The sequence below is a fragment of the Cupressus sempervirens genome, chromosome 10 (assembly GCF_028749045.1).
Source record: "Cupressus sempervirens isolate cs-2001-9-10 chromosome 10, ASM2874904v1, whole genome shotgun sequence".
Classification (NCBI taxonomy): domain Eukaryota; kingdom Viridiplantae; phylum Streptophyta; class Pinopsida; order Cupressales; family Cupressaceae; genus Cupressus; species Cupressus sempervirens.
In genome coordinates this window covers 170,277,351-170,300,909 of record NC_143127.1, presented here as the reverse complement: position 1 = coordinate 170,300,909, position 23,559 = coordinate 170,277,351, and the positions used below count along the sequence as shown (strand labels likewise).

General features: G+C 34.9%; 1 protein-coding gene across 2 annotated transcripts in view; it reads left to right on the top strand.

Moving 5' to 3' along the window:
* The window catches only part of LOC149533161 (uncharacterized), a 52,399-nt gene extending 33,310 nt beyond the window's left edge, over positions 1-19,089 (top strand). For both annotated transcript variants that reach the window (XM_089802987.1, XM_089802986.1), the window contains exons 11-12: positions 18,120-18,233; positions 18,487-19,089. In XM_089802987.1, the coding sequence (XP_089659113.1) occupies positions 18,120-18,233; positions 18,487-18,552 (180 nt within the window). In that variant the 3' untranslated portion in view covers positions 18,553-19,089. The remainder of the gene's footprint in view (positions 1-18,119; positions 18,234-18,486) is intronic.
* Positions 19,090-23,559: the final 4,470 nt, after the last annotated feature.

Sequence of the window (23,559 nt, the reverse complement as noted above, 5' to 3'; positions counted from 1 at the left end):
GAAGCTTCTACTTGGTCCTTGAAAGCCCATCCTTCTAAATCTTTCCACTATTATAACTTTTTTTTATTGAGGACAAGCCATGAGAAAATACCTTGTGTAAACAAAGTTTGTCTCAACGAATTTTGAGTGGAAGGAGAGACTTAGAGAATAAATGTTTGGAAGGCAATAGAGAGTACCCAACCTTACCAAAGTATTCCCTAGAGCTATTACCATCCCAGACTACTTTGTCACATTCTGAATTTAGAAGAATCTTCCTAGATCTTAGGGATTCCTCAAGAGAAACTTTTCCTAAAGGAGGAATGTCATATCTTCCAACTTCTTCCATCTCCACTTCTTACAAATAGTATGTATCCCATTCCATGTAGTCCTTAACCCCCATTTAATTGGCAAGATTTCTTTTGTGTTTTGCCACGTTTGCTCATTTTCGAAAATTCTATACCCTCCTCACAAATCTAACCAAAACAGAGCCTCCTCCCCATTCCCAATGTTCCAAGTCAACTTATCCATAAGAATGCTGCGACATTACATCATAAAGTTCCAAATTCTAGAGCCCTTAAGAGGAGATTTTTCTTTAAATATATTAATAGGGTCCGCATTGCTAAGGTAGTTCTGAATAAGGGTCCTAGCCCATTTAAGATGCGAATGGCGATACATTCTCCAAACCAATTTGGCTTGTAGAGCTTTCCCTTGGTTCTTATTATTTTTGATACCTTGCACCCCCATCGTCTTTAGGCCTATAGACTTTATCCCATGCCACGAGACATTTTTCTTCTCACCGACATCTTGCCAAAAGAAAGAATGTAAATTAAACTCTACCCTTTTATTGGCTAGAACGTCAAAATAGGATAACTTGAAGATGGGTTGTGCTGAAAGAGCATTCTCAACCATAGTGGCCCTACATGCAGCCGAGAGCTATTTCCCTTTCCAAGACTCAATCTTTTTCCTAATCTTATCTTTTGTAAGATCTCACAACTTTCTTGATCTACAACCCAAGTGTAAAGGTAGACCAAGATACTTACATGGTAGGCTGTCCTTTCTAAAATAAAGGATGTTGCAAATACGGTTCTCTAAATTTTGGGGGTGTTGAAAAATAAAATTTCAGACTTGGATGGATTAATCTCTTGACCTGAAGCTCTAGTATAAGTGCATAAAGTCTTCTTAAAAACATTTGCTTCCTCTACAATGCTTTGACCATAAAGCATGGTGTCATCTACAAATTGTTGATGAGTCGTAGGGTCCATGTTACTCATAATGCTAATACCTTGGAGGTTTCCTTCCTTTCTAGCCCTGGTTATTGATTGCCCCAGGGCCTTTGCCATGATGATAAACAAAAAGGGGAGAGATTAGGCCACCCTGTCTTAAACCCCTTGAAATCCCCTAAAAGTTGAATGGAGAACCATTAACAAGGACTGACATGGTAGGAGAGTAGCGAGACATTCATAAATTAAGGTTATCCATTGCTTAGAGAATACAAAAGCTTCCAACATCACAGAGATCTCCAGTCCACTCTTTCACAAGCCTTCTCAATGTCTAATTTTATGAGCATTGATGGGGAAAGGTTTTTCTTAACCGAGTGAATTGCTTCTTGTCCAGTAATTACTCCACCGTAAATTGATCTACTAAGGACACACCTGTTTGTTCTTCACTTATGAATGATGGTAAAAGATTTTGGAACCTACTAGCTAAGGTATTGGTAATGAGTTTATGCAAGGTGTTACACAAAGCTATGGGTCTAAAATCATCAAAACATTCCATTTCCACCATTTTTGGTATTAATGCAATAAACGTGTTGTAGACTTTCCTTAGGAGATTCTTAAAATTTCTTACACCTTCTAGGGCTTCAATAATTTCCTAACCCATGAAGTCCCAACACTTCTGGAAGAAGCAAGTAGAGAAACCATTTGGATCAGGGGCTTTATCTGGGTTCATTTTCATTACTACAAATTCTAGTTCATGTACGATTTGTTTTTTGAGTGACTTTCATTTTGCTCCATGATTAATTTTGGTATATGTTTTAATAATGCAAATTGTTCTTTTAAAAGGGAACCCTCCCAATTATTATTGAATATTTCTTTGAAGTATTTGATTGCACTATTCTCAATTTGCTCCTGATCCTCCTGGAAATTTCCTTTGTTATCCTTTATTTGAGTAAATTTTATTTATCATTCTTCTTTGTTTTGTGGTATTTCATTCGAGTTTTTGTTCCCCTCTGACAATCAGACCTCCTTGGATTTTTGCCTCAATAAGATTTCTTCCTTAGCTAGAACTTCCTCATAATAATGTTAGAGGTCCTTTTTTTTCAAGTACAAAGATTTGTCTGCACCTCTTAACATTGCTTCATTATTAACTGCCTCCAAGTTTGCTTCTAAGGATTCTTTAATCTCAAATATGTTACCAAACTATTCTTTTTCCATTCCTTTAATTTTTGTTACCACTACTGTTTGATAAGATTGAGACAATTTTTGTCCCTTAGCCACATTTGTTGAAACTGAATGGACATTTGTTTAAATGTGAGTTAGACACCAGCATAAGTTCCACAGAGAAATGATCTGAACTTAAGATTGGCCCCACTTCAGATACCACGAAGAAGGAATAGTCAGCCAAACTTCCCGTGATGAAGAACCTATCTAATTTCTCAGCTATATTACTATAACCTTTTCACCTATTATTCCATGTAAAAGAATTACTTGAGGTTTCTATTTCTAAAAGCTTATTTCTTTGGACCTAATTGCCAAAATCTTCCACCGCTTGTGAGAGCTTATTGATACCTCCCCACTTCTCAGAAAGCTTAATAATCACATTAAAGTCTTCCCCAATAATACAAAATTCATTTCTAAAAGTTTAGAAAAATGCTTCAATTTCATCCCAAACCAAGATTTTTTTGAGTTGGTCCATAAACATTGACGATTCTAAAAGAGGTTCTAAGCTTATGACATGAAACCTGGCCACCAATCCAGTTTTTATGAGACTCCAATAAAGATATAGTTAGATTCCTTGGATCCCAAATTGCCAATCAACACTAGATGTTCCTGCAGTGGGGGACTCATATTTCCTTAAATCCTAGTTTCTTTTTAAGACCTTGAATTTCTAGAGGACTAACTTTGGTTTCCGAGATCATAAGAATGTCACTTTTACTTTTAGAGATGCAGCATTTTAGTAGCTTCTATTTGTTAGGGGCGTTGAGGCCCCTAACATTCCAAGTTAGGATATTCATGGCTGCTTGGGAAGGAACTTCCCCATCTCTGTGTTCAGAATGTCAATAAGCTTAGATTGGCCAATTACCTCACCAATTACCTCACCATCTCTAGTTCTAAGTTCAAGATTTGATTTCCTCCCCCTTGTTTTTGAAGATTTTGCACAATTTGGAGCTAACTTGCTTTGAGTTACAGTAGCTAACTCAATGGTTTCACGGTCATCCTATTCCAAAATGTTTAAATCAGTCAATAATTCCCCTACATCATTAATCCTATCCACATTATCCACCCTTTTTGTATTTTCATTTAGGAGTTCCTTTTGTCTTTGAAGTTATTCCTCATCACATATTTTGTCCATGAAAGTGTCCATAAGTTCATTTACCCCCAGGTCACTAAGGTTATCAAAAATTATATTGACCTCCTCTTCAGCTTATTGCAAATCATCCTTCACCTCAATTGCATCAGAAATCCCTTGCAAACCATTTTCTTCTGCCAAAGGACCACCCTCCTTAGAAACCATATTAACTTTAGTAGGTTCTACAGATAGGATGAAGCCAAAAACTATAGTATTGGAAGGATTGTTTAAAATTCTGGACATATCCATTTCAGAATTTAAAAATGTTGTCATAGGTTTGTTGTAACAGCTAAAATTTCTAAAGACTTAAACCATAACAAATAACCAACTTACCAACCATTTCCGATTTGCATAAAATCATAACAAAAAACCAATTTAACCAACCATTTCCAATTCACATGAAATCTCAATGGCTATAAGTTATATTCAAAACGCTTTTAAATTAACATAAAATATAGGATGTAACATACCCTCTCCCTTGTGTTTCATTGTCCTTGATGAATAGTTACAAATAAATATAAGAATAACAATCATAACAATTATATAAGAGTTCGCCAACAAGTCTTAAAATTCTCAATTTAGATCACAATATTATTCTGTTATTCTAAAGTTCATATTTTCAGAGAAGATGGGGAAATTTTTAGAAGATTTCATCATAGTCTTCCCAAGTAGCATTTTCCTTAGCGTATTGGTCCCATTGGACCTTGCACTGGGTTATATCCCAATTTTGTAAGCGTAGCTTTCTCACCTCGAGTATTTTGATTGATTCTATTACCACCACCCTTGGATCTTGTACTTGCGAGAAATTTCAGTCAATGGTATGCTCAACATTGGCCATATTCTTCTTAAGATACATGAAACACGTTATGATCTGGGCAACGGATATAGGTATAGCAATTTTGTAGGCTACAAGGTTTACAACTTCCAACACTTGAAAGGTTCCCATATATCTTGGGACCAACTTGGCATTTCTACCAAATTGGATAGCACTTTTCTATGGTTTAACTTTAGGAGAACCTTTTGTCCCATCTCAAATTCTCTAGGAGTTGTTTTAGCATCTGCATAGCTTTTCTAGCGATCATTCACCTCCTTCAATCTTTGATAGATTTGAACTACCTACTTTTCTGTTTTTAAGAGCATTTTAGGATCCGCAATTATTTGATCCTCAATCTTGTTCTAACTTACATGAGTTCTACTCCGTACAGGGCCTCAAATGGTGCCATCTTAATAGCAGACTGATATGAATTATTATGAACAAACTCTACTAAGTGAAGATACATTTCCCAACGATATTGTTGATCCATACAATATACCCTTAAAAGATCTTCTAACACTTGGTTTACCTTTTTTGTCCGTCCGTTTGTTTTTCGATGATAGGTTGAACTGATATTCAATTTTGTTCCCAAAGCAGAAAATAAGGTTTGCCAAAATCTAAATATCATTCTAGCATCCTTATCTGAGATAATCTTCTCTACAACCCCATGTATTTTAAAAAATTTTCTCAAAAATTTATGAGCAATTTCTAGTGCTCCATCTGTTAATATTCTTGGAATAAAATGAGGCACTTTTGTAAGTCGGTCCACCACCATAAGAATATTGTTTTGCCTGATTCTAGTCACGGGTAACCTTGCATGAAATCCATGCTAATTATCTACCATTTTCATTGTGAAATTTCATTTGGATGTAGCAACCGTGTTGTATACCTATGTTCAGCTTTGGGCTCTAATAGTCAAGACAACTCGTAACAAATTCGTTTCCTTCCTACTTCATACCCTTCCAAAAGTACAATGGTTTTATATCGGCTAGTATTTTTGTTACCCTAGGATGTCCTGAATAAGGAGCGGCATCGATTTCCCTCAAAATCATTTTGCAGATTTCTGAATCCTTAAGTATATACATTCTCCTCTTATACCTTAAGATTCCATCTGCTTCTAGTTGGTAGCCTTCGTATCTGGCGTCATGTGGGTCATTTTAAAGGGGTAGACATACTTGTTTATAGAAATCATCCCTTGGTAATTTTTGAAGCACCTGTTCTTTAAGTGTAGTGCTTATTGTTATTATGGCAAAATTGTGTCTTCACCTACTTAAGGCATCATCTACCCGATTTTCCTTTCCCTTGATATAGTTGATTTCAAAATCATAATCTGCTAGAATTTATAACCATCTCCTTTGGTGAGCATTAAGATTGGGTTGAGTGAATATATTTTTTAGTCCACGATGATCTAATCTTAGCTCAAACAGTTTCCTTATCAATTAGTGTCTCCACATCTGTGGAGAGTGAATAATGGTTGCCAATTCTAAATCGTATGGTACATAATTTTGCTCATAGTTCTTCAATTTTTTGGACTCATAGGCAATAGCCTAAGCTTCTTCCATCAATATACTCTGAGTGCTGGTATGGTAGTTAACTTTTCCTTTAAATACTCAAGTACTGATTGATACTTTTCTAACCAAACAAATCTTTTCCCTTTTCACAGAAAGGTAGTTATGGGGTAGGCTATTTGAGAGAAGTCTTTAACATATTTCTTACAGAATCCAACTAGTCCCATAGAACTTCCAACTTCTATAACATTTTTAGGTGTAGGCCATTCCTTGGTTGCTTTATTCTTAGCAAGGTCTACAGCTATTCCTTTTGCGGAGATAATGTGCTCCCAAATACTGAAATTCCTTTTGATAGGAGCATTTAGACAATTTTCCAAACAACTTATGCTCACACAACCTTTGAAGAACTATTTCCAAATGCTCGTGGTGCTCCTCAATCCAAGAATAAATAAGGATATCATCACTGAAAACCAATACAAATTTGTCTAAACAATCTTGGAAAACACTATTCTTAAGATTCATATATGTTGTCGGGGCATTGGTTAATCCAAAGGGTAAGGATGTGAATTCATAATGCCCATAACGAGCTCTAAATCAGTATTCTGAGACTCTGTGAGTCCCAGGCAAAGGCGGCCTTTGCAAGGCAAATGGTCTTTGGACTCAGACTCGGCTGAGTCCTAGCAGAGTCCACGTGGACTCGTCGAGTCCCGGTGGACTCATTGAGTCCCGAGCCCAAGACTCCCGAAAAATTTATTAAAAAAAAAAGTTTCAAATTTGTGAGATAATAGATATAGAGATTTCTGGAAGGTGTTTTTTTTCAGTGTATATTAATTCTGAAAATGATGTTGTGGTATGTCAGGAATATTAAGGATTGAATCTTAAACAGTTCCTTGACCAATCTCAGATTATGGAGACAAGAAGTTATAATGTTCTTATTTCAGTCTTTTGGGTGTGTAGAAAATTATGTAGAAAGAATGCCAACTATCTAACAATATGCCTTATGCAGTTATGAATGCTTGAAATTGATTTCGACAAGCTTATTCTTAGGAAATTGTCCTTTCCCAGCTTGCCCTTGTGTATAGGACTTGACACCTATGGAGTGGGATTATCGTGGTACTAGTACACAATTTTTTAGTCAAGCAAGTAATGATGTTTTTCAAAACTAATCTGGAACTATATCCTTGCATTACAAAAGTCAATGTTCTCCTAAAAATTTTAGAAGAATAGTTATAAACCAATATAGTTAGCTCCCAGTCTGAAAATATGAACAATATCTGTCATATTATAGGAAATTTAATGTTTAAATCTTCAAATGTTGTTAACCAGGTTATAGCAAATTACATAGCTGAATACATAGACATACTTGAGAGCCCTGTTGTTGTCTACAGAGCACACATAAGCTGTAACAAACATATTTCTCAATATCCGAGTCTTCCATGACTTATCTTAGGCGTATTCATATGAGGGTATAGGCTACTATGAACCTTAGTCTTCTACACTCTAGCAAATATTTTGATATATGTTCTGAACTTTTGATTCCATGGATTTCATGTATTGTAGACATTTGATAGTGACACTATGTTTAACTTTATATTATGTTATTTAGTTTTTTTCCTTCAGAAATTCGCTTTTATACTTATGTGATTTATGCAAAATTGTGTATGAGTGTTAAGTAGCTTCTATTTATCTCAATTATTGTGTATTTGATGTTAATTGATAAATGATGCATGAACAAATCTTTAAATTCTTAAAATCTTTGAATTTCATGGGTTTTTCGATTTTCCAAGTACTTGCTGAGTCCTGGCTGAGTTCAAGTCCAAAGCCCAATCTTGACTTTCCGAGTTAGAGGCGAGTCTGAGTCTGGTAACACTGCTGTAAATGTTGTTTTATGAATATCTTCATCATTTATCCTAATTTGGTGATAATTCGATCTAAGGTCAATTGTAGAAATTACTGTTGCTCCTCTCATTTGATCAAATAGATCATCAATTTGAGGAAGCAAATATTTTCTCTTAATAGTGACCTTGTTAAGCATTCTATAATCTATACACAACCTCATGGTCATATCATTATTTCTAACAAACAATACTGGTGCTCCCCAAGGAGAGACACTAGGACGGATGAGTTTCTTATCCAATAGTTCCCATAATTGTTCTTGCAATTCCATCAATTCTATGGTAGTCATTTATAAGGTGCTTTAGATATGGTTCTGCTCTAGGCACCAAATCTATGGTAAAATCAAATATTCTAGAAGGTGGTAATCCGAGTAACTCCTTTGGGAACACATCTTGATAAGTCATAAGGTTAAGGATACCTTTTTGCAAAAGATTCCTTTTCTTCTCTCTTTGATTTCCCCATCCTCTAAAATGTAATCCTCTTGATATTTTCATTTATATCTTCTATTTTCATTTCATAAATCTCACACCCTTTTCTTCTACATCTCTTGAGTTTCATGGCCGACATTTGACGAGTTTTAACTTCATATGATATTTCATGAATAGCCACTGGGTTTTCATTATCATCTTGGCATTCCACTATTTTTGCAAGACAATCCACTTTTGCCTTATGTTCGCTACACCAATTGATTCCCATAAAATATCATAAGATCCTAGAGGTGCTACATACAGGCTAACCTCAGTTGAGAAGGTTGGAAAGTCTACCTGCATTGATCTACCCGAGCCTTTGACTGGCTTGCATACTCAATAGTCCTAGGGTTTGCCATATATCTAGTTGTTTTTGGAAACCTACTTAATAGTTTTGGAGATATAATAACACTCAGTGGCTCTAGTATCAATTGATATAGAAATAAGGTTCCCAGATATCTTCTCTGTAGTTTTTATAGGACCCATCTGACGCTTTGCAGGACGATTATCTACAATTGCATGGATCCTTTGCTGCAAAACAGTTTGTTGAGGTGGTAATGGAGGACGCGCTTGCTGATTAGATGTGCTCTTACTAGGACATTGATTGTCATAATGATCTTCCCCATAGATAAAGCAACCTCTTGCTGGTACTTTCTTTTCATTTTCCTTGCTGTTATTATTATTGATGAAATTGTCCTTAAAATCCTTACTATTGTTCTCCTTGGACTCGAGTTTGTTGACCTTGAAATTCTTAAAATTCCTTTTGTGAGTTCTTTGGTCAGAACTAGAGGAACTCCAGTTTTCCTTCCTTTTGTTGTCTTTGATGGAATCATCTTTTTAAATTTTTTGCTCTTGTTAGATAGCCTTTTCATGAGCCTCCTCCATGGTTCGGGGTGCTAGTACATCTATGACTCCCACAATTCTGTTATTCAGCCTCATGATGAACTTCTTGACCTTGAAGTTTCCATCTCACTGGCAAGCAGTGACATACTTCAGAAGTCAAGTGAACTTTTCCCAGTATGTATTCACTAACAAGTCCTCTTGTTTAAGGTTTTGAAAATCCAACACTTTCTGATTGTAGGTAGAAGGATTGGGGTAACCACCTATTTTTAAAGATTGTGACAAATTTGTCCCAAGTAATATCAGCGGTCTTAAGATTCAACTCCATTTTACTATTTTCCCACCAGATGGAAGCTTCACGAGCAAGCTGATAGATTCCACAAACAACTTATAAGGTTTAAAAAAACTCCTAATTTCATAATATTTTTCCATCTTGGTTAACAATGCCTCAGCGTCATCCCCATACTCAAATCTTGGAAAAGTTTGGAGGTTTGATTTTCTTTATGTTAGTGGATAATTCACTGGCTATCTATTTCTTCTTTTGAATTTCCAACTAAGTTGGAAGTGGTCTATTCTCTTTCTCACTATGAGCGGATGGTTTTGGTTCAGTTCTGGGAAGCAGTAAGGATTGGGTGTCTTTATGCCCTTGCCCAAGTTGATTTACTAAATCATTCATTCTTTGTTCCATTTTCACCATGCGAGTTTGGGTATCAAGTAGTACTCGAACAAGTTGGTCCACAGAAGCTCATGATAGCTTCCCTAGATATCTCATTTTGTACATGATTGTTGTTTTCATTGTTTGCCATTGCTTTTGAACAATTATTCCTGAAATAAAGTTGGTTTCATCCATCAATTTTTAAAAAAAAATTAGTTGCTAAAGAAGTAAAACAAAAAAATACAATATAATTTTGTCTCAACACTTTCTTTATTGATTTCTATTATAAAAAAAATGGATTTCTGTTGTGACTGCAACTACATTCATTACAAAATTTATCCAGTACCGCGAGTAAAAAATTTCAACATTGCTCTTTAAGGAAACCGGACACCCTATCCCTGGGTATTTAGTCCGTTCCTTTCCTTGGGCTCATTCTGCTCGATACAAGGTACGTAATACATCATAGGTGGATCAGTTTGCTTTGAATTCCAGACTTGGATGATTTTGTTTCTCATGACTACCTTCCTGGCAGAAGTCTGTTTGACTCTTTTCTTTCTGATTCTGATTAAGGCATGAGCTAATGTTTCATCATCTATAGGTATGTAACAAAATAAGTAATCATATATAGGCACATTCTTAATTATTAAAATATGAACCGGATGATAGGGTTTCATCCGAGGCATCATTTGAGTCCTCATCCTCCTCTCATTCAAACATTTCTTTTTCAGTTTTAAGCCAATGGTGAACCCAAGGTTTAGTGTCAAACCTAAAGCTCTAAGACCATATGTAACAACTAAAATTTCTAAAGACTAAAAACCATAACAAATAACGGTTAACCAACTTAACCAACCATTTCTAATTTGCATGAAATAATATGAACAACCAATTTATCCAACCATTTCCAATTGACATGAAATCTCAATGGCTACAAGTTATATTGAAAATGTTTTTAAATTAGCATAAAATTTGGGATGCAACATTTGTTGTTAGGATCAGAAATAGGACTCCTAATATTCGCTTCCAGGACATTACCTAGGCCTCTCCCCCACACTCCCCCATCCCCCACCTAGCAATATCCAAAACCACTTGAACGATTGGATTGCAAACAAGGAGTATATGATTATTCACATTTGCTCCTTTATCTGGAGCTATCCATTCCATTAGGTTACCTCTGTCAAATTGAGGTTCTATGATTACTGACTGGTGATTAAGCTCGATTTCAATTTTTGGCTGGGTTTTGCTATTAATGTCCATGTTTAAAACAATTACAGGGCAGGAGTAGGAGAACTGTTCCTCCTCACAGGTTGCATACTTTACCAATTTGTTACCTATTAATTTTAAGATTTCCTTGTTTAAAGTTTCTATTGGTATATTGGGTAATAATATTGGTATATCTACCTTGAAAGCCTCCAAATTATTTTGATAAAAAAAGGGTTGCCAATCCACTATTCTAAAAGGTTGATTTTTAAAAGTCAATTTGTTATTAGAAATCAAATGTTGTTTTAAATCTATACTACTGCAATCAATATAAAGAACATCCTGATCCAATATTGCTACCGTAGTTTCTGACCGTAAGTGGATTTTAATCTAAAAGTGACTTCCTCAATTCTTGACCCAACCCCTGTCCACATCACAAAATGTTGAAACGAGAGCCCAGAAATCCATGAAAATAATCAGACATAATAAAGAGACAAAACTGAAAAAGAGAACACTAGAAATATTCTGGGAAAACCCTTTGAGAATGAAGGGAAAAACCCAACCACACAACAAAATATATCTTTATTGATAATAAAAGTTCAAGTGTACAATGCTTATCACATGATGCGAATATATAAAAATAGAAGAGACTCTTCATATTCTAACCGAAGATCTCGAGTTTCTTATAACTCCTATAATTAAATATGACTTCGAATATTCATGCCTCAATGCATGTGAATGACACATGTCATTTACATTTATAATATTACAAATTAAATTTTAAGTGTTCTTTTTAGCTGAAGATGACAATAACGGTAATAACGATCATATTTCCAGAGATAAAGATCTCTATCGCAGCTACCATCTTCAACACTCCCTCTAAGCCAGAGAGAGATCTTTAGCTGAACAATCACACAAGACTGCAACCAAAATGTTAATGGTAAAATCTCATCTCATATATTCTATGAAAACATGAAACAATAATCATATTCATGGAATCACTCAACATGAAAACCTATAACAATTAATCACATTCATGGAATCATTCGACATGAAAAGATTTGTAAGACGCACAGCTAAGCCTTTGTTCACGGACTCTCTCAACGTGAACTGTCATGGAATCTCTCAACATGACATTCAACTCCCATCACGAAATCTCTCAATGTGATGACATCATGGACTCTCTCAACATGACGTTCACTATCGCATAGTGAAAGAGTTATCATAGCTGATCTTACAATTTCATTGTTGATTTCACATGAATGGAAATAGACATAACAAAACAAGACTTAGTTCCATTCAAGTCTCAAAATTTAATAAATATCACAAGCATCACAAGCATCTATGAGAGTAATAGGGATTCCATAAGTACTCCCTCTTAATTATGAAGCCTCCCTCTGAAGCTAAAATCTCCCAAAGCCACCTATTGCCTTTCTTGTTGCAGCTGCAACAATGAGATATAAAAGATTAATCAGTCAAAGATGCCAAACAATAGCATACTCTATTTCTAGCAATAATCATAAATACTCATCTCTTTGTGGTCTAATCTCAATAAACACATATAAACAAAGAGATTCAGAACAATGCTTGTAAATCTCATAGCATCAATATAATTATAATATTAACATCACAATAATATTAAAATCATTATAATGATAACAAAGAAAACCTCCCTCTAAAATTATAAGCTCCCTTTGAGTCTTATAATCATTATATTGTTGCATCATGCAATCAACTATCAATTGATCATAAATATCAATGCTAAAAGCATTCTATTTCCAGTTAAAAATTTATGATTTATGCAAATTAAATAAAATACTTATCTCTATGCTGGTGAGAAACCATAGTTCAGCCAACAATGGTTGTAGCCATTCATGATACAATAGTTGGCGTCTCAAGAGCCATTATATTTTCCATTAGAGTGCTTTCCTCCTTATAACTTTAAACCTAAAAATCTGATAATGATGACTCAAGCTATATAAGGAGACATAGCGAAATATACAAGAATAAATCCCGAAGATAAACATACACGGGTCAAGAAAGACAAAAGTCTACAAAAATGAATCCAGTTATAGACAATTGTTTTCTTTAATTTGATCAACACTTGCAATCAGAGATATGCTTCTACCGTTATGGCATGACCGACCTTCTTAAAATAACCTGATACGGTAATAATGATAGACAATGGTTAAAGTAATTTCCAATAGCTAGAAAATAATGCTTCTCAAATTTTCAAGAGCTTAATTAACACCTTCCTAGACAAAAAGAGACCACTTGAGCGCATACTATCTCATGCCAAGCTTTATTAGATAGACGAAGGTCCTATTGTCCGCTACAACGTGTCCTGACATTGAAGACTCATCATGACTATTCAGGAAAAAACTGACATAGACAATCATAAATATAAATCCCGTCACCCTCTACATACAAATGTTGTGAAAGAACGAAACTGCAACACTTAAAATATTAATTATGGCGGAAACTCATGCAGAAACTTGTCACAATGAATGCGTGAGGTGAATAAATCAGACGGGAAATGCAGAAAATTGTTGATCCAAATTTCTCTGTCAAATCAAGCAAAGACAAGGCTAATTCTTATTGGAACGAAGACTTACTTCCACCATTCGAATGATTCTTTCATCCCACCGCATCTTCTTTTGTCTTTGCAATTTGATGCTAATTCTATACTTCCGATTCCAGAAACACTTGTTGGCAGAGAGCGACATTTTTACCGAAAGCTCTGCAAATGACCGTAATCAATATTCTTTCGCATTTGGTGCCTTTTTAAAGCAGATTTCATGTCAGGGTGAGTTACAACATGAGAAAGCAATACTCCAACCATCTTCGACATTGGATCAGGGTTTGACAGATAATCTTTACCTGAGTAGGCTTCTGCCCCTGCCAATGCTGTGTCCACAGATGACATGTCAAAGAAATCAGAACTAAAATTGAAAGCCATAGAAGCGTGATGCACTTGGTCTCCATTTCGCCTGTGCTTTCTTGTCTTAACGGGCTTAAAACCATTGATGTCCTGTGGCATTTCTCCAACAAAGACACTGCAAGCTCTAGATCAGACACCTGGCGAGGGAAAAATCTTGTAACCGTTTTATAACTGTAGACTGTAACCAGAGTGTAGATGAGTATGCACAGAGGCTTAATGGCCTCCATAATGCTGTCAGATTCAAACCCTAATTCAATTGTTTATGCTCGAACAATGTTCATTAATGGCGAAATTATACTCTCAAGGTGTGGTTCGAGAAGCTGCCCCTGTTCTTGATACTTATCCATGATTGCTTGATTTGAAGGCAGATGACAGAAATTGAACCATTAATGGGCAAGAAATATTTCTTGCTTCTTGTTACAGAACTTCAAGAGAAACGCTTCAGATTCATTTCACATCTGCCATTAGGTTTAGGAATACTATTTTTATTATTTTGCTTTGAAAATAATCTACCCAACTGCTGGCATACTTATTTCTTCAGATATGGGAAATGAATCTGACATCAGACCAGACTTCAACTTATAAAATAAAGATGCAAAGATGCCCAAACAAAAATACTTATTATCACATGCATAATAAATATCAATCCTTCGACCATAGAATCACTCAATTGAGATTGCATGGATGTGGAAAGAAAACCAAGAAATCAACACTAGAATGAAAACAAAACTTAGAATATCCTTGCATGAGATAAGATGAAATCGGGGCATCGCTCCACAAGTTTACAGGAAGGATGTACTGAAACGAATACAAACTTCATCATGGGCTTGATGAAGCTTACGAAATGAGACATAAAAAAAATGCAGTATGCTTGATCCTGTTATAAATAAGCGTTGCAGGTTTCTTGAAGTAAAATAAGAATAATCAATGATAGCAAATATTAGTCAAAACAAACATCATTTGACAGATAAATTATGTCGCAAAAGTAGGCAAAAGAACTGAACATTTCTTCTTATTGCTGATATCGACTTGGCTCTGATACCATGTTGAAACTAGAGCCCAGAAATCCATGAAAATAATCAGACATAATAAAGAGACAAAACTGAAAAAGAGAACACCAGAAATAGCCTGGGAAAACCCTTTGAGAAAGAAAGAAAAACCCCAGCCACACAACAAAATATATCTTTATTGATAATAAAAGTTCAAGTGTACAATGCTTATTGCATGATGTGAATATATAACAGTAGAAGAGACTCTACATATTCTAACCGAAGATCTCTTGAGTTTCTCATGACTCCTATAATTAAATATGACTCTTCAAATATTCATGCCTCAATGCATGTGAATGACACATGTCATTTACATTTATAATATTACAAATTAAACTTTAAGTGTCCTTTTTAGCTGAAGATGACAATAACGGTAATAACGATCATATTTCCAGAGATAAAGATCTCTATCGCAGCTACCATCTTCAACACAAAAAATCCATACTTTTTGCACTGTTCTTGAAGGCAGACACCCGGAACTCTATCCAATTTGATTGTGGTGTTAAACATCTAGGAATTAGAATCACGGTGAAGCTTTCCATTTACCTTCAGAATTTCAGCTGACTTGCCATTATTTTTCTATAAATCCATCCTTCACAATATTGAATTGTTTCTGTAGATCCTGTTATTGGTATTCACCAAGGAAGAGTGCCATAGAGGAAGGGATTATTTTCCATCCCTTTCTTTTGAGACATCTTCGCAGATTGATAATTCCAATGCCCTAAATTTTTGTTCAAAGCTGTCTGTCTGTAATTTGATCTTAAATTTTCCAGCTTGGAGTAGGGTTTTCTCCAACATTTCCTGGATCTCACTCTGATCCAACCATCATTATCATTCGGCTGCTTAGAAGAGGTAGTGAAAGTTTCTGCCATTAATTGAGGCACCACATGTTTCGTTTTTCTGAAGAAATTTTTCTGTTTCGCATGTGTCGCCGGGTCAAAGGAATGAAAGTTCACAAAGCATAGCATTATGAATGTGGGATTTTTTCCTATTTCATTTGCCGCCTTTACAACGACCAGGACTGCTGCCTGAGTGAATTTTCTGCCTGTGATGTCATATTCACTGCCCTTCAGCAGCTTGAAGTTTCGCTGCCTTACTCCAAGGAGAATTCACTATCACAGGAGGAAGAAATATTGCTGCTCATTATGATGAAATTTTGCTGCTCACCTTTGCCAATTTTAATGCCTGGACCCGAGACTCTCACTGCTAAACTATAATCTCAAATCGATGCTTCAGAAGTGGAATTTGCTTCATGATAATGATGCTCAGTCCTTTTGTTGTTATTGGTTATTTGTACCGCTCTCTGAATATTAAATCAGTGCTGCTTGTGTATCATTCGCTACCATGGAATTCTGACTTTTAATGCTCAGGGTTTCTGATTTTGTATTTCTTTGTGCTAACCTGAGTAATTCACATTCTTCAGGGCAGAATTTGCCCTCAAACTTTAGTCCCATGATAAGAGAAGAACTTTTGTGTTGGGGGGGGGAATTGCCAATTTTTAAAAGGCAAGATGGATTTAGAAACGAAAAAAGATGAACTTTCTGCTGGTACGTAGGTTTTAGTGGGGAGGTCTCTATTCAAGAAAAGAGGCAAGATTGAATAAAAAAAAAAAAAAAAAACTAATTTTTATTTATTTATTTAAATTATTCAATAAAAATTCAGAATTTATCTTTACTAGTGTAAAAAAAAACATTTTACAATAAAATATAAACAGAAAATACCTTTTTTTTGCAAAGAAATATAATTATCAATATTTTTTAAATTACATCATATATTATAGAAATTCAAAATTTAAATGAAATATACTTATTTATTTTTGGTAAAAGTCAAATTTCAAACAAATCCATTTAATTTTTTAATTAAAATCAAATCTAAAATTACTAAATGATGGGAGCCAAATAATAAATTAATGTAACATATTTCCGTTATCAACATCTAATTTTATTTGATATACATTAATTGTTTTATTTTAAATATAATCATGTCTAAAGTTAAGATGTTCAGATGTAAAATAATGTGATTTGAGGTTCACACCAATAAAAGCAAATCATGAATCCCATACTCAACACGTAATCTGTATTTTATATGTAAACATGTAATGTAGAAGGAAAGTGATCCGTATTTCCTACAAATTTCTAAGATCCCATGATAAGATTCCATGTAGAAAGATCTGCATTTTTGAAGAGCGATTTACATGAACAAACCATTTTGCCTGTTCCTTTGACATGGCACCCTCTGTGATTGGACAATGCTTCCTTTGGGCACTGTTCATAGACCTGCAATGTCATGAAAAATTAACTTGACAGCTTCCCACTTATATTTCTAAGCATGTGCCTCAACTTTATTTTTTTATTCTGGAGCAAAACGTTGATCATATGAGCACTTTCTTTTGCCAATACGATGCTATCTCCTGGTATGATAAGCTGATTTATGCACTTCTATGGACCAGACGCCTAAGAATATGCACCTCACTGATCAATTCTAAAACTCCTAAATTTTCCTTTTATATTCAGGTGCAATTCCATTCTTGCAATGTCACCTCAAGTTCCAAGTGGGGTGGCAACCACTTGAATATCAATCAGAATAAGGCGTGCTTTGATTTGATAGAACATCATTTTGTTACCGTCTCTTTATTCGCCAATGTATTCTTTTTCAACTTCCAAGTCACTTTCACCATTGCTCAGGTGCTCATTCATCTTTGGTCTTGGAATAAATGCAACCCCAGCAATCTGCAGGAATTTGTTAGTAGAAATACTGGACTTTGACACAAAATTCTGCTATATGATGGCAAGCAACTATTAAAGAAACAGATCATTGATAAATCAATGACAACAACAGGTATGAAGTACTAACAACATCAGGTCTTATATGAATATTATACAACAGACTTGAAAATCATCACTGGATGTAAATGTAGTTTAGTCGTCTTTTTTCCTTTTAAAGTCATCAGAAAGAATGTCTAGGTTTCCTCTCAATTCCTTTTTTTTTCCCCTTACTTTGAAATCCATAATCTTTGAGATTTTTTTGCCTCATGCTGATTCCTGGATTTTCCTTGCATTGAAGGTAGTGGAATTTAAATACCACAGGGCCTAGTACAGTGAGATTTAAGCTTTTGTTCTTGTCACTGGTAATTGGAAAGAGTTATTATGTTATTAGTGATGATTATTTGATTCTGAGTTCTGTTGTCTGTTGGCTTGTTACAGACAATGCAATATGTTCTATGCAAAAGTATGGAGCCCACTCCACAAACTAATCCAATTATCGGCCGAATTGATGTGAAAGCGGGTCATGGTGCAGGAGTACCAACCCAAAAACTGGTAAGGGAATGGCATAGTGGCTTTGATTCTAAGTGAGTTTTACTAATTAACTGATTAAGTGGGTTAGTTTAGGGTGTGGCTAATTGAGTTGAACTGTACAGTTTGCATATATAAACAATTAAGTTTCAAATATGAAAATACCCTATGAAGTTCCATGCTTTAGACAATTGGCAAGACACCTGATTTGTGCGATAAAGATGGTTGTGAAGATGATTAGTACTGATGATTCTATTGAACTTTTGACTGTTTGCAGATTGATAGGGATGCTGATATATTGGCATTCTTAGCCAGGGTGGTGGGTGCCTCATGGATTGACTAGGTTGTCACATGCCTTAAATGATAACCAGTTTAACAATAAGGTCAGTTGCAGTTAAATGTGGGGTAACAAAGAATGATCTCACTTGCAGCCTGTGATTTGCTAGATCCTTTTTTTGATTGGCTCCCATTAGCAAAAATATTAAATATTTTGAACCATAGGAAACATCAGTAACTTGCTTGTTAGCAAGAATTTACAAGGGTCACACAAGTGTGGCTAGTTTCTTCTTTAGGTGGCTAGGAAAGCTTTGTAGGTTTTTTAGCTATTTGCAGTGGAAAAGCCTTGTAGGTTTGCGCTTAGTTTTAAATTGTGTTCATATGAGGGATTGGCTTTTATACGATGGTATTATAATACTTGAACCAAGGTGTTGTATATGCCAAAGCTTGGAGTGTATCCCAATGAGATGTACCTAGCAAAATTCATGTTTGATTTAAGATGGTGGTCACCTGATGCGAGGTAAACCTACAACTTAAGTTACTACTAATTTATATCTAAATCAGCACATAATTGGTTTAAATGATTATGGAGCTTTTCATAAAATCCAATGAAATATAGCTTAAACTGATCAACAGGTGAAATGTTATGTTGCATTTACACTTCACTGAATACAAAAATATGGTTAGTGTTTAGAGGATGCAAACATAATGCCTATATAGATCTCTTAAAGCAACTTTTTTCAGAGATACTATAGGCTTCTTCATTAAAGAATTACCTCTCTTGGCATGATGACTGATGCATTTTGTTGACTCACACACACAAATGGATAATGCATATCAAATCATGCTGTGGAGGATTTTTCAGATTTTTTATTGAAATTGTCATAGAACATTGTTGCTGTCATGCAATCTACATAAAAAAACATCAAAATGTATGTAAATGTCTCCACGATGTGGCAAAGTTTGTAATAGGAAAACTTTTCAATATAAAATGTGTCTAGTTGTTACAAAATATTAAAGAAACACATGTCAAGCGTGGATAATAAAATAAATATAAAGTTACCCTTGATTTCTATACATTCAAATGTTTTTTCATTATTTCAAGATTAAGTCCTTAATTTTTGTAGGTACTTCAATTGTACTATTAGAAGATAAATCTGATTGTTGTGTATATGGCGAATCTATATTCAACATAATTTTTAGTTATATTGTCCATGTTCCATCATATACAATAGTTAGTAATTTGCTTCTTATGTTTGTTTTATGTTTTTTTATCCCACCTCATTGTAATACAATTGAACCCCTTGTTGAAGTTTGCCTTTTGTCAAGAATAACATGTCTAAATATTTAGTAATTTCTAGCATGCTTATTTATTTACGTGTAATTATTTATGCACATCCAATTATGTTATTTTGTAGGCCTCCTTTCTTAAGTCATTGATAGAGTTGAAAATGGGAGGTCATTGTAACATTTGAATTTAGCATGTGCATGTGTCTTGCATGGTGCATACAAGGAGGCTTAATGCATTGCACATGTTGGGGGGGGGGTTGAGGAGGTGCTGGGCAGGTTGGCTAATGTTCATGCGGTTGTTAGTAAATTGCCTATTATGTTTGTGTTGTGCATCTTATGCCACCTCATTGTAATACAATTGATCGCTTTGTTAGGAGTAAGGTGTCTAAATGGGGGGGGGGGGGGCGGTGGGCGTAGGGAGAGAAGGTGTTGGGCAGGATTTCTAGCATGACTATTTTATATTTATTTTTGTGTGTTATTTATGCACATTTGCTTATCTTATTTTTATAGGCCCCATTTCGCAAGTCATTGGTAGAGTTGAAAACAAGTCACTATAACATATGAATTTTGCATGTGCAAGTGCTTTGTGCAATGCATGAAAAAAGGCTTTATGTATTGCACATGTTCCTACTAAGGCGGTTTAGTGGGGGGTTTGTTTGTGTTCCAGAAGATGTGTTTCTAAAGTGATGTTCACGTTGACCTATCCCAAGCTTTCCCTTTGAGATTACTCTAGAAACGGGACAAGCTTTCGTTGATGGAGGTTGGGTCTCACTCTCTACATTGTTTGGAGGCTCTAGTGATCTTATCTTTTATTTGCATGTTCTTTGTTTGGAGGCTCTAGCGATCTTATCTTTTATTTGCATGTTCTTAATCTTTATTGGTTTGTGTAGTTTGATCATGGCTCTATTGAGTGGTTTTAGCTAATGGCTTTGTTTGCTATATGAACTTCTTCCATTACCAACTTCCCTTGATTGGAATTTGGCTTTATCTTAGTTGTCTTAGGGCTCTTTGTTGTCCCATTCTCTTTTTATGAACAATTTTGTTTATAGAGATTCCTTTGGTAAAAAGTTTTGGGTGCCTATCAAAAACTGTCAATTATTTATGTTCTAGTCTTTTCTTTAGTTGAATCTTCCTTAGTTTAGAGTGTTCTTATTATGTTCCTTCCAAAATTTGTTGTGTTTTTCCTTTTCTTGGTTGTGCCTTCTATAGTTCGAAGTGTCTTTGGTTTTTAAAGGGTTAACAAAACCGTTGGTTGGCTTCTCTCTAGTCTAGGCAATTTTGGTGAATGGTATCAAAGTCATTTTGAAAATGTGGTCTATTCAGGTTGTCTTAACGACGTCTCAAGTATTTCTCTAGTTGATGCTCCAATTCATGCTAGTATTGGGTTTTGTGGTTTTTGGTTGTCTCACTACTTGTGAGATCTTTGTATGTTGCCTTGAAAGGTGATATGTACCAAGGGTTTAGGCCACATTTGATTTACTCAATTGAAATTATGCACGTAGTTTAATGAGGTGAATGCAAGATTGTGTATTCCCTTCAAGGACCACATGGAGAGTATCACTATAAAGAGCGAAATATGTGCAAGAAAATTTCATCAAGAGTGTGAGAACACAAATATTTTCACCAAATTCAATTTGGTGAAATGAATGCATGTTTCTTTCTTATCAAGATTTGAGTCACAACTTAGTCTTGTACATCTATATTTCTCAACCACATGAAAAGTGTATTTCAGCTATGAGAATTTGAATGGTATTAATCACTGTGTTAGTATTACATCTCCAAAAATAATGACAATGAAAACTTTGTCTTGTGTATTTAATATCACAGACTCACAATCTGACATGAGTGTTGATACCTTTTAGGAACATTTGGTGGAGGTTTTTTTTTTTTTTTTTTGGTTTCTCCTTTCTTTTTTAAATTCTTAAGAGGATATATTTTTCTTTGGATTATATGCTCTACATTAGTTTCTAAGATATTTTGGATTACCATCTTCGTAAATGTGACAAAACATCTAAATTGATGATGAAAACTTTCAACATTGATATGAAAATATTTGAGCAAGACTTAGAGACCCCACATCAAATAGATCAAATCCATAAACTCCTTTTGGACCTCCCTTAAGGGTGTTAGGTGTCTTTGTACCATCTCTCTCATTGGGTGTTATTATGTTCGCCTAGAGCAGATTATTCTAAAACATTCATTTTTCAACCTTTCTATTAAATATTCAACTTGTACCTCAACTAAACTAATTTTTTAACCATCCTTGCACAGATGAGAAAAATTTTTATCCTACACCTACATAATGATCTATTTTTAGAGGTTGCTAATTCTCATTGCTTGCTATTACAAACCTTTCTTAGACATTGAACAAAGATTGCAACTCATTCAAATTTAATCCCCTTTCATCTCCTCATACCTCTAATATGTCTATATTACTTTTCCTCTTCCAACGAATTACTACATGCGATTCCCTTATTTCAATGAAACTAGAGGCCCCCCATTGTTAAATTTATTGTTACTATAAGAAGAATAGTGTATAAAACTAGTATTATAAGGGCTTCACTTACAAGTCTACATGGTTTATCTTTCTTAGCATTTTTTTGTCTTGGGGTTTTAAACTCATATAACATAGAAACTAAGAAGGTCACTTTTAATGGCACACAACTAGATATGGTTGACAACACAAATTAGACATATATACAAACACACGCTTGCTATTACATCAAACCTAAGACATGAGACATGTGAAAATATTTTCTTGTTTTATTAATATTGAGTTTACAATATTTTATAATAATACATTACACTCTACGATGCATCAACGACTCATTTTGGCCTCTAATTTGATGATGAAAATTTCCAATATTGATATGGAGACACTTGAGCAAGATCCAAAGACATCTTGCATTAAATGGATCAAATCCATCATCTCCTTTCGGGACTCCCTTCTAGTATGTGTAGGTGTCTTTGTACCCTCTCTTTGAACTTGGGTAATATTATGTACTACAATAGATCTAAAATACATCCATTTTTTCAACCTTTCTATTATTTATTCACTTTGTACCTCAATTAAACTACTTTTTGACCATCTTAGCACAATGGAGAAAAATATACTCATATACCTACTTCATGATCTATTATTAGAAGTCACGAATTCTCGTTGCTTTCTATTAGAAACCTTTTTAGACCTTGAACCAAGATTGCACCTCATTCAACTTCAACTCCCTTCCATATCCTCATGCCTCTAGCATGTCTATATTTTTTTTTTCTTTTTCAATGAATTATCACTTGCAACTCCCTATGAGGTTTCCATCCAAGGGGAAATACAATAACAATGCATTCATGTTAGGGGGTTTAAAATGGGGCCATGGGTGGGTAGGTGGGCGTGGGGAGGGGGTATAGGTAAATGAGTGTAGTGGGTATTTGGGGGGTATGCTTACTTAAGCTTACTTAAAATAATGCATTGCATAGTAGTTTGTCATTGAGACACTTAGGTTTGTACCTCAATTATGCACAATTCCACTCTAGGGGGTCATAGTTGTTATCTCATTCCACCTTTAATGCACTTATCACATTATCATCCTCATCATCGCACATACTTCATTATATAATGGAGGATGATCCACCTTTGGTGGACATGTGATTCCACCTTGTGTAGGTGATAGCTTATCTTCTCCTTATCTATCTCTTATCACCTTTCCTATATAAGGAGGCCCCTTATATACATTTTAAAATTAATCTATTGGATTTCAATCAAGTCCATAATCAATAATATCATTCTTGC